A 12,925-nucleotide genomic window follows, 5' to 3' on the forward strand; every position below is an offset into this window, starting at 1 on the left:
ACATACGATTTGTTGTGCTACACTTTTGTCTCATTGTTTCGTATATAGTGTGTAGATTCTGTGATCCCATATTGTACGTATTCTCTCAACCAGCTATGTCAATTTCTATAATCATCAAAAGATTTTCTTCTGGACAACGTTTCCTTCCTCACTTTCAAGGACAAGGATTCCTTGGGTGGAAAGTAAAGATGTTGCTAATTCTTGACAAGGCAATGACTTGCATGATACTGTTCTTGGTAATTACGAATGTCTACTTTAACCAATTGATCGGGATCATGATAATACCCTTGTAGCTAAAGGACCTATCTTTGAAGAATGGCAAACTATTTATCATGAGTGGGTCAGATGCAACAAAGCAACTTGTTGGTATATTTTTCTACTCTTCAAGAATCTCTTATGCTTGATGTATGCAAACGTTCAACCTCACAAGCTATATGGGAGTATTTGATAGCAAATTTTGAGAAGAAATCTATTATAGAAATACTTTATATTCATAGTCAGCTAAGTGAGTTACAATACAACATCAGAACTTTTATGATAACACATATCAAATCATTTCAAGAATATTATCAATTAGCTCGTTGCTCATTGGTGATTCTAGTCTACGAAAGTAATTGGTAACACAACTTCTTAACACTGTAAAGGATTCTGCTTATGATAATATTGTTACCATATTATCTAAAAAAGGTGGGATCAATTTTGATCAAGCTTTTATATCTTTGATTGAATATTCACAACAACATGAACAACGATACACAAATCCAGAAATAGATATGATCTCACAAGAGGACACATAATCAAAACAAATCGACCAAGGTTTACTTGCTCAAAGGCATCCCTTTCCACGCTTTACACATAGAAGTCATCGTGGTGGTAACTTCTCTTGTCTCAAGTTTCCTAATAGACATTGTTCTTATTGCGAAAATAGAAATGGTCACACTACAAATGATTGCTAGGCAAAACAATATGATGAAGAACATGGTATTACAAATAAATAACCATGTTTATCTATAGATTATTCTCCTTCACTACTATAAAAAGAGTGGTTATCCAATCCATTTATGTTTCAAGATGCGTTTTAATTCAGATCATAATGGAGCATAGCCTACACATGACAACACTACTAAAGAAGAAAATTGTGTGAGTTATTCTATCTGTTAGGAAAGAATACTTCATGTTTGTGATGGTTCTCTTTTTATTATTCATTCTAGTGCTATGGGAAACATGAAATATCAATCCCAATGGTGGTTACATAATTATTGTTCTATTTCTGTCAAGAAATTGGTTTATCTTACTGATGACACAACCTCTCAAGTCAAAGGTATATGTGATTTATATATCAATACTCTTTCTTCTACAAGAATAGTACGTGGAGTTTACATATCCCAGATCTACAAAGGAATCTTCTTCAACTGCAAGTCTTGTGGATCTTGGTCTCTTTGTTGGTTTTCACCATACCAAGTGTCGCATTGAGAAAGACAGCCAAATCATAGTTGTTGATTCTTGAAATGGTAATCTTTTTGAGTTATCTTTAAATGAAGATGTTGCAAATGTTATTACAACTCCTAGCAATCTTAACAGCAAAATATGGCATCATCGCTTTGTTCACTCTGTTTTTTCTAAGCTTGTTGATCTTTATCGTGTGACCTTTGTTCAAGGTATGGAATTCAAAGCTCATCCTCATACGGGTAGTTGTGAATATTGTGCACTTGGAAAGCATATTGGTAAATCCTTTTCCATTTCCACCACAACTCATTTTAGAGATTTGCTTAATCTTATTCACATTGATATTTGTGGACCTTTTCCTCCATCAAAATCTCAATATCGATATTCATGAATTTTATTGATGACTTCTCAAGATTATACAACTATTTTTCTCTTGCGACACAAATCAAAAGCTTTATTATCTTTTAAGTAATATCAAAATGTTACAAAAATTTGTGCTGGTCATCGCATCAAGAAACTTCATGGTGATAATGGTGGAGAATACATTTCAAATTATTTTGACGATTATTGTAATAATTAGGGAATTCATCATGAAAATACGGTTTCCTATTCTCCTCAACACAATGGTATTGCCGAACGTAAAAATAGGACTATTCTCAATGCCATGTGATGTATGTTCATTCATTCTAGCTTATCTCAAGTTTTCTAGGTTGAAGCAATCTTAGTAGTAGTATTTATGCAAAATCATTTTCCTACAACTACCACAAGGAACTTTTAATCATTTCCTATATAGGGGGAAAAAAAAGGGAATTCCCTATCAATTCCCTAGTTAAAAATACACGTAAGTAGGAAAAGTAAATGATAGGGAAAATGGAACATTTTCTAGTGAGAGAAACTTGGCAATCACATAGTAAATTTTCTACATAGGAAAATTTTCCTATGTAAGGAACTACATAGGGAATTTTCTCTAGGAAATCTCATAGTAAATTTTCTACATAGGAAAGAAAATTTTCTACATAGGAAAAATTTCCTATGTAAGGAATTTTATCTATGTAGGAATTTTCTCTAACTAGGAAATGTTCCATTTTTCCTATCATTTACATTCCCTACTTATGTATATTCTTAACTAGGAAATTGATAGGAAATTTCCTTTTTTTTTCCTATGTAGGGAATAGGAGCTAGAGCAATCGATCTATAGCTATTATAGGGAATGCCATGGATCAAGAGAGCAATCTATCTATAGCTATTATAACAAACCTACTATAATACTCTAAGCACCTGTAAATCTACATTTTTTGACTCATAAGACAAATCTGAAGCTTCATTCACTAAAAGAAATGATAATTTATCACCACTCAAAGCATGAGAAGCACAATTAGACAACTAGATATGCATTTTTATTGTAGTCCCAACCTCCTCCAAATAGGCTGCATAACTAGACAACTAGATATATTTCAAAAAAAAAACCCAGCTTTCTTTGGTGTGATGAAGAAGATTCATAATCTACCCCCTCCAAGGTTTTTCCGTAGTTGTGTTGCATCATGCACATAGTCTCTTACTAGTTTCACCTAAGCAAGGAAATAATCTGAATTTATATATTCATAGATAAAGCATGTCTTTCAAGAATGTGACAAAAAGTGTTAAAATATGGGGGATCTAGAGCATGGCAGATGCGGAAGCTATGGAGGTTGAAAGAGGAAAAAGGAACTCATGAAGACATTGAGCTTGACAAGGACAAATTGTTACACAAGTGAATTATGTTTCAAGATTGAGACTTGGACTCATAAACACAATCTTGTGTATTGACAGTGACATGATACTTTATTGAAAAGAAAAGAGTACTATCATTGCATTAGAAAAAGAGTACAAGTACAATGCTTTATAGAAATCGAGTGGTGGTACTTTCTCCTACTGTGCATATGGGATTCTGGTCATGAGCCCTCACTGCTTCTCACAAAGGGATTGAAGTAGGTGTGATTGCAAATATCTCAACACCCCTCCTCAATCATAACCAGACGTATAATGCGTATAGAGGCTTCAGTGAAAGCAACACCTGCAAAGTGTGGGCACACCATAAACATGACAAAATACCAAAGGCTGTCGTAGAAAAAAGCTAAGTGTGGGTGCCACAAACATGATGGACATCTAGAGTTTGTAGCAGGGGGCCTCACAAAGTGTATAGAGACTGTAGTACAAGGATAACTGAGGAGTTTACAAGTTTATGTTTTGAGACATTAGGGCTAGGAAATACAAAACTAAAAAAGTCTATTTGAATAGAAGGATTGATGAGGTTTTTCCTTCTCCTGGTGGTTTTCTTCTTCTTCTTCTTCCTTTACTTCGTTTTCTTCTTCTTCTTTGACTGCAACTATATAGGCCTTTTAGGACCTCTTTCTGGTGTGGTAGAACTTCTCGGTGTGTCTGGTCCATTTGTAGAAGACATAGAAGAGCTGATCCTTCTTGCCTTTGTATATGTTGCCAACATATAATGCATGTTCATCTCTAGAGGTGCTTGGTTCTTCTTTAGTTTTTAGCTTCTTTTCCTCCTCCAATAGTGATGCCTGGATATCAACAAGTTCAGGTTTTGGCATATTAATTAAATTTGTTGATACATTATTATATTCAGGAGACAAACTCTTAAGTAGAACACCAATGCAAACATCTTCTTCCATTTTAATGTTGATTCCTGCAAGTTGGGCTAGAAGTCCTTCCATGTAATTTAGATGCATGGCAAGTGATGTGCTGGACTTCATTTCAAGCCTGAAAAACTCTATCAGGAGACCATACTTTGATGATTTAGACTGTGCACTGAACAAAGTGTCAAGTCTCTTCCATGTATCCTCTGAAGTCTCACAGTTATCCACATGGTGGATATAGCTGTTGTCTAGCTCCAGTTTGATAATGGCTTAAGCCTTATCATCATTCTTTTCCCAAGTGACATCAAGATCCGCATCACGGGGCTTCTTTTCTTTTCTAGTGGTAATGGCCCAGAGGCCCTTCTTCATCAGGATGAGTTTGATGCGGGTCTGCCAGGTATGAAACCCGATTCCTTTGAAGAGAGCAGTTGAAGAGTCTTTTCCCATGTTAGAAGGCTGGAGCAACAACAGATAAGCACTAGATTTTAGTAGCAAAGTTGATTTTTAATGTGTCAAAAGACACAAGCAATGGCAGTGTAGTATCAAAAGATACTAGTTTGAACTTTGATATTTGTTGCTTGAGTTTGACTTGATTCTTAATGCTTGCCTTGTCCTTCAACTTGAGTCCCCTCCTTGTTGATGGATACTTGAATCCTTGCTAGAAACTAAGCTGGGAGCTCAGATCAGAGTGGCAGAAGCTTTGTTGAGTCTAGAGGAGCGAGAGAAATGAAGTGGAAGAAGAGCTTGAGCTTGATGTTGAATGATTGGTCTTCCAATCTTCAAAAAACTCCAAAGATCTCCAAGAACTTTCCCTCCTTGATGTGTGGTACTGACTAAATCAGTGAATTTGGATGTCAATAGGGTCATCCAAGTAGCATGAGAGAGAAAGTGATGAGATTTTTGAGCTTCAGTGAGGTTTGGCTATGGCTTCTGAATTAGGGTTTCTAACCCATGCCTGTTGTTTTTGCACAGTGCGCATTGTATACTCAATCATTTCAATAACATTTTACATGAGATTGAAGATTGATTGATGAGCTTTAAAAGCCCTATGGAGTTGGGCAAGATTACACTGTGCATACAAGGAGAAAACGGCCCGATCAGAACTGCACTTATTTTAGATAGTGACCACATTTTTTTCGCAATGCTGAGCCTAATCGTCATTAATGTTGGGGTTTGATGTGCCGCTGAGCTGCACCTAAAGTTGGGGAACAACTTTGTAGAAGACACCGTGAAGAGATATCCCCTCTATTGCAAGGTCTAGCTCCTCAAAGTTGGCAGGGTTTGTCTGGCTATGGCAGACACACAGGGAAGCAACTGTGTAGAATCACAATGCTCAGCTTGAAATGGCCTAATGTTGAGCTTTGAGATGATAGAGAGGAGCTCCATAAGTAGGGCTATAGCTCTCCAGAAGAAATCTTGTCAAGATCTTGTCTGGTTGAAGAGATCTAAGAGCTTAGGTGCAGGGTGGCTATGACTGCCACAAGGTCAAATGGAGAAGGAGTAGAAGATGAGCTCCTAGACTTAACCTGAGCTGGACTGAGATCAAGCATGCCCGACTAGCTCTGATACCATGTTAAAATATGTGGGATCTAGAGCATAGCAGATAGGAAAGCTATGGAGGTTGAAAGAGGAAAAAGGAACTCATGAAGACATTGAGCTTGACAAGGACAAATTGTTACACAAGTGAATTAGGTTCCAAGATTGAGACTTGGACTCATAAACACAATCTTGTGTATTGACAGTGACATGACACTTTACTGAAAAGAAAAGAGTACTATCATTGCATTAGAAAAAGAATGCAAGTACAATGCTTTATAAGAATTGAGTGGTGGTACTTTCTCCTACTGTGCATATGGAATTCTGGTCTTGAGCCCTCACTGCTTCTCACAAAGGGATTGAAGTAGGTGTGATTGCAAATATATCAACAAAAAGCATCAAAAGCAAATCATAGAATGGTAAAGCACAAACCTTGTCAAACCGACAAGATTCAAGGATACTCAAGGTGGTTGACTTGAAAGACACTAATGCAAGACTAAGTTTGAAACTAATGCGAGTAAGTGTTTCAATTGCTACCTTCCTTATTACCCAATCCTTGTTCTCCAAAGCTTCATGTATACATGGCATCAACAAAGCCAAATGTTGTTGAGTGAGGGCTCCAACTTGTTACATAGGATATGCATGTTGAGACGAATCGACATCTCAATGCACAAATACCAGAAGAGGGCCCCTCTTCTTGATAACAACTAAGGGTTTTTCAGTTGAAGACCTAGACCAATTAGGACTTGATGAATTTGAGTCAAGTGTAGGTTCACTTTCAAGGCCATCTTCTCCTGCACCCATGCTTAAAGTTCGAAGCTCTAGATTCTGCATTGATAGAGCCAAAATCCTAGCCATCTAGGACAACATTGATAAGTGATTAGTCAAATTCAAACAAGATGCCATTTAAAAAACCCTCTCTTTTGCAGTTGCACAACCCATCTACCATAGAAGACATTAGCAAAAAAAAAGCATACAAATGAAACCACCCTTATCACAATATATCTTCTACATGTTCTGTTATTTATAACACTCACTAAACATCATATGCATACAATTACAGTCTATGAATTCGACAACAATTATAAAGTGTACCTCGGGTTTAATAATTTCCAGTTCAGCACTCTCAGAATGGATAGAACTTAACACCGATATTGAGGGTGCCAATGCCCCGCCAACCTCCATATCACTAGAAGATTCCTTCATATTCTTTCCTATTATTTGCACCCGCATTACGTCCTTCTGCCTTCCATTAGATGCTTGAAATGGAGTTGCATGAATCCTACCTACCTATAAGCTAGAACAAATAACCGTAGAAGAGTTTACCTCTTTTATTTTACTCCCATTAGAGGGGAATAGAAAATTATAAACAAAAATCCAAGAATGGCCAACATTTGTAATCAACAATCAAGGAATTGTGCTGAGGACTTGCCAACATATTAGTTTTACCAACAAAAAGTTAGCATGGCAAGCAATTTGTATTCAACAAGGAAATGTGCCAAGGACTTGTCAACATTTCATAATCAACTTACAAGCCAAAAATGATTAAAAAGTTACAACAATGTGTGCCTCACAAGAAAAGCTATTTTGGTACTGATGGCAAGTATTGACACCCCAATATCCACTTAAAGCTTCTCTAGAACCTACATCAAAACTTTAATCTAATCTTAGGGCCAACTAATGGTTAATATAAAGAAGTGAACCCAACCTTGTTGGAATCTTCACTAAAACAATAGAAGATGAGGCTTACAAAGTCTGGTTCATTTATTGATACATTCCTTGAGTTTGCACATCTACAAAGTTAAGCATCATCCCAATGTATTCAAAGCTTTACGTAAATTAACCTCCCTTAAGTGCAATGAACAAAGAGCATGCCCCCATGTTCAAAAGTTCAGGAATCATAAACATCTCAACTTAAAGAAAGCACAAGAACAAATTCACTTCCAGATGTGATCATGCTAAAAGGTGGTTGTAGAAGAGCAGTAAAGATTATTTTCTTGACTAGCCATACTTTGATCTCAAACACAATAGTACTCACCAAGATGAGAAGGTAGGACAGTGATGTGTGGATGTGAGTGATACCACCATATGACTCTTGTTATTCTCCTAGTATCCAGAGATATCTGATGCTCGGCTACGGGACTTTCTTCAAGGTTCCAACCCTCTACCCCTTAATGATTCTTCCTTGGATTGTGCCTATTGGAAAAGCAAAACCCTAAAAGCATCTATAGTAAAAAGTAGGATGTCCTGTAGACTACGCCTATCCCTCTGTGTCTATGACATATTTCTTTGCATTCAACACCTATGACTGTCCAATTTTGATAGCTCATATTTAGAGTTGTGCAGCTTGTCTTTTACACCAACACGTCTTATCCATGATGCTCCCAACATGTGCATCAATCATGTCACTTTAGGGTTGACACAGTTGCCATGTCTCCTATGCAGGTCTCATTTACCATTGTCAAATATAAATTCTTCACTAGAAGGTCTTTTAAAATAGTTGTTGATTCTATAGATTTAGAACATTCAGCTGAATAAGGCATATTAGATAACTTTTACAAGGAGTATGCAACAAGTAAAATTTCAAAGTTCACTTGGCCATGAATAATCACAAACCAAGAAGTGATTCAACATGGACAAGTATATTGATTATATTCACATGCTTTTATAAGTGAAACAAAAAGGGCTTTGTCTATTTCAATATCCCTCTCATGCATTCCTTTGAATAGTCTCAAGTAGAGAGCAGACAACCTAGCTTTCCATGGCCTTTGATTAATGTATTCTAGAGAATGACATTTTTATTTTGGAAACTTTCAAAAAGACTTGGGATGAGCTTTCCAAACTACCAAAGTTCACATACTTGTCAATAATGGCAAAATGATGACATCTTGATCTAGTCCAATTTTGACAACTTGATTGTGTATCTTTCTACCCCATTCTCCTTGAATGCTCCCACATGCCTTTAAAATGGATGAAAATAGATCATTGTCAGGCATTATACCCAGTTGAAGCATTCTCATGTATAGTTTAAGAGCAATGATATGTTTACCAGCTGCCATGTACCCTGAAATCATTGCAATCCATGACAACATATTTGTAGCATATCCCCAACTGTAGCATATCCTGCAATCAATACATTCCATGAGACTACATCTCTACATGACAACTTGTCAAAGACTTTGCGTGCCTCCACCAGACTTTTACACTTTGTGTACATGTCAATGACAATATTAATAACCTCAACATCCGATTCAAGTCCACATTTGAGCACCATATCATGTATTGATTTGCCATACATCGCATCTTTAATAGCATTGCATGCCCTTAGAATGGACAAGAAGCTAAACCTATCTGGGTCAATGCCCTTCTGCTGCATGCTGGTAAAAAGCTCAATTGCAATAATGCTTCTTGCAAGCTCTACATGTGTTGTAATACCTTTTCTACCAAACTGACCACTCCCAATTTTATGCAGGTTTGGCTCATGGGGATATTCATTTTTTATTGGTAGATCATAGTTGACCATGAGAGTGACCTGAGCTCCCCCACCACAAAAAGGCCCCACAATAAAAAAACCAAACAATACAAACAATGCCAAATAAAGTTACACCAAAAAAACTTGTTGGTTCATTTTCATTAATCTTGTACCTAAAGTTTCCACACAACAAACAAATATGTACATAAAACCTTCAACATAATCCATCAACATGAACATAAGGATGCAAAATGAATAGACTAATGCATGTTTGCACACATGCATAAAACCAAACCTAGTAATTGCAAATGCTCCTTATGTTTGTACATAGTCTCGTAAAACACACTACACATCAGTCTACAAACACACATAAAATATGCAGACATAGATGTAATAAGGTATGTACCCTACAAACAAGACAATTAACCTTTTCAAATTGTTAATCTCCATGTTTACTCACTCTTCATGTCTATGTCATACTAGTTTAGAAGAAAAGAAAAACACCAATATGATGAAACCCAGCAATCCCGCCACGCCAATTCAATACCATGAACCCTTTGCAAATATGTCACATCCTACTAGTACAACTTTGCCAATAGTAGGAGCTATTGAAAGATCATTGAATGCATGTTCATAAATTGCAATTGCATTTGAGGCTGTAAAGGGCCTTCAACCTATACACCTATCCATGTGATGATGGAAAATCGTAAAGACTGATCAACATAGATCTCTTCCTTCAAATCATCATTGAGAAGAAGACTTCACCTCAAGTTGATAAATCGGCCATCGCTAGCTAAGGTAAGAACCGCCCTAATGGTAGCCATCCTAGCTATAGGTGCAAAGGCATTATGGAAATCCACTCTTAGCTGTTATTCAAGGCCCTTTGCAACAAATTGCGCTTTGTGCTTATCTAAAGTGCCACCATTGTGATATTTGGTCTTAAAGACCCATTTAACACCAATCACCTTCCCATGAACATGCCTAGGCACAAGGTCCCAAGTGCCATTCCACTCAATAACATCCAACTTCTACTCCATAGCCTTCTTCCAATGTTAATTGCAAAACCTCCTTCACAGAGGTGGACTCTCTATCCTACATGGCACGGGTTATTAGGTAGGAGTTAATACAAACAAGCTTGGTGGAATGTGCTACGATCCTTCGAATGTTCTCACAACAAGATTGATCTTCTTTTAAACTTTCTACTCGAGATCCAAATAGACTTTGCAAGTAAAATATTTAGCATCTAAAAGACCCCAAACATAGCAATTGAGTTGTGATCCAAGTTAAGGAGATGGTTCTAAGTACAAGTTTGTCTAGATTGTGCCAAAATCCTAACCTTGCACAAGCTGAAATAGGTCAAGCAATGTTCACATCTCAAGCCCAGGACACCATAAAGAGGAAAACAAGTTCAGTTATCCACATAAGAATGATGGATGATCACAATACTTTGAGACTCCCCCTTCAACACGCCTTTGAACCTATGCTTTCTTGGTGCTCTATAATTACCAAAAACCACTATGAAGAATTTGAAATTATCCAATATCCCTTTGACATAATATTTTAACTCTGGAGTCTGTCCAATGGATACTTTGGCAACCACTCCAATGAGAGCCTATTAGACATAGATGCAAAAAGTATAACCACTATAGTAGGTGCATTTTTTGCATGTAGAAAAGTGAGCAGCCTATTAGACAACCTCATATTTTCTAGATGCAAAAAATGCACCTACTAGGCATAGATGCACTGACAACTGACTGCATGCAGCCTAGCTTTGGTCTTTTGATGCCCATAGTTAAGAGGTGGGCCTACTGTGATTACATATTTGGCAAGTGATGGTGAATACCTGAGTCTCTCATAACTCGTATTGCAATTGCCTTGATCAAATATTGTGGTTGGCTAGATGATTGTACTCATGTGGAGCAAATTAGTGCATCAAGAAGGTCTCTAGACTTGAAGTGTTGGTGTATTTAAGTTCCAGAATAATTAAAGGGCATATATATATATTTTCCTTGATCTACTATGTTTTCCAATTATGTAACTTGAAATCAATGTAAAGGACAAAGAAGCGCACACTGATCGATTGCTTGTGTTATTGGTTAAGTTATACCATCAGATCTCATTGTTGTTCTAACTGAAACAAAAACCTTATACATACCTTTTCTGCAATAGCCAATAGCTCTTTTGCTGTGTTCACATATGCAATGACAAGTTGCTCTTCTTCCTTTCCATGAGCTCAAAAAGTCTCTTTGCTGTTGTGCTTTGTGCAAGAAGAGTACACTGGCTGTAAGACATCCTACTCTTAGGAAGATGGGGAACCTACCCTTGTGCTGGGCCTGGCAAGGAAGTCTGATTCTCTGCCAAAAACTGCCGCATAGAGGCAGCCACATCTTGCGTTAGCTTCCCATGCCGCACGGGCACCTCCACCATCTGAGTCAGCTCGAGCACAGCATGAAGCTTCATGCTGTTCCGGTGCACATTTTCAGGGCCCTCTTGCTGTCCGCCGTCGATCAGTGAGCGGAGTGACAGTCTTGAGAACAGAGGTGCTGGTGTGGTGACAAGGTCCTCAAGGACGAAATAGGACTGGCTAGGGCGGAAGATGCCCTCGATGGCCTTGCGTGTGACGTAGTTCTTGACCTCCTTGTGGCGCATGACCATGAGAACGGCCCGAGCGAGGGAGATGGCAATAGCAATGGGGAGCGCGGTGTAGGGAATGTCATAGATGATGTCGAAGCGAAGGGAGGAGATGGTGGAACAAATGGCCTATGCGACCTGCATGAAAGGCAGGGAAGGAGACGATGACTCGGAGGTCTATGTATATGGGGGAGGTGATGCCGCTCTTGAGCTTGAAGCTCCCGAATTTGACTACCTCCATGTCATGAAGAGCCAAGACAAGCTTGTCGAGCTCGGAGAGATCATCCATGGTGGCTAGCTCATCTTTTTGTGCCATTACTCTTCAAACTCAACTTTACAACCTCCTCTACACAAGTGATGAAATGGCCCAAACCTCATTAGCCTTAATGCCTTGGTAAAAGTGATCTATATATTTAAGATTAATTATCGTTTCCAAAAGTTGGTGCTTTAAAACTTCATCAATGCAAGTGCAAGGGAAGCTATAGGGGGTACCAATCACTAATGCCTTCTTAGTGTAGCAAGGAAAGAAGAATAAGAACCACTATTGGGTTCATGGCAAGAAGAAATCTCGCTAAAGATTGTTCTTAGAAGAAAACCCAACATGTAGGAGATTCAGCTATAGCTACTAAGACAAAGCCTTTGATCCAAGGTGAGGTGGCCCAATGTGGCCACCCCCACCTAAGAGCTTCTTCTCTAACCTCATGGTGACAACTCCCTACTTTATCTTATGGATGGGAGGATTACATGAAGTGGTATTTCAATAGGAGGAACTAGTGCCTTCCTAGGAAGTATTAGAGACCATTCACCTTGAGTACTTTAGTACTTATTGGGTGTACTTTTGTTTCACTTTCTTCAATGAATCCATTTCTACATTTTGGGAGGTGATTTATAAGTCTAGTTCTCAATGTGATTAGCAGCTTGGGATTGACTTTTACTTCTACATTGAGTGCTCTTTCAAATGTTATGTATGAGTGATGAGAATAGGATAGCCTTCATGGACTTTGAGCAACTCTTACTTGGACTACCCTAGACATTGGTAAGTGATCACCATATATGTGGGGAGTTATTTCTTCATCCCATGCTTTGACTTGAGGAGTCTTTTTTGTGCTATCCCTCATGCACATCTAGTCTATGCATAGCACCAGGACAACCATGAATCTAGCATTTTCTTGAAGTCTTTTAATCATTTTAACATTTGTTCACTCAT

General features: G+C 37.9%; 1 protein-coding gene across 1 annotated transcript; it reads right to left on the reverse strand.

The window, feature by feature from the left end:
• Positions 1-11,306: 11,306 nt before the first annotated feature.
• Positions 11,307-12,007, reverse strand: LOC148035003 (uridine 5'-monophosphate synthase-like). Its single transcript, XM_087680754.1, has 2 exons — positions 11,954-12,007; positions 11,307-11,847 (listed from the first exon to the last, which is right to left on the reverse strand). Exons 1-2 carry the CDS (start codon positions 12,005-12,007, stop codon positions 11,404-11,406), a joined length of 498 nt encoding a protein of 165 aa, XP_087536880.1. The 3' UTR covers positions 11,307-11,403.
• Between the last annotated feature and the right edge of the window lie 918 nt (positions 12,008-12,925).

This window comes from Lygodium microphyllum, chromosome 6 (assembly GCF_053477565.2).
Source record: "Lygodium microphyllum isolate KBCC chromosome 6, Lygodium_microphyllum_v1.1.10, whole genome shotgun sequence".
In the NCBI taxonomy this organism is placed as follows: Eukaryota; Viridiplantae; Streptophyta; class Polypodiopsida; order Schizaeales; family Lygodiaceae; genus Lygodium; species Lygodium microphyllum.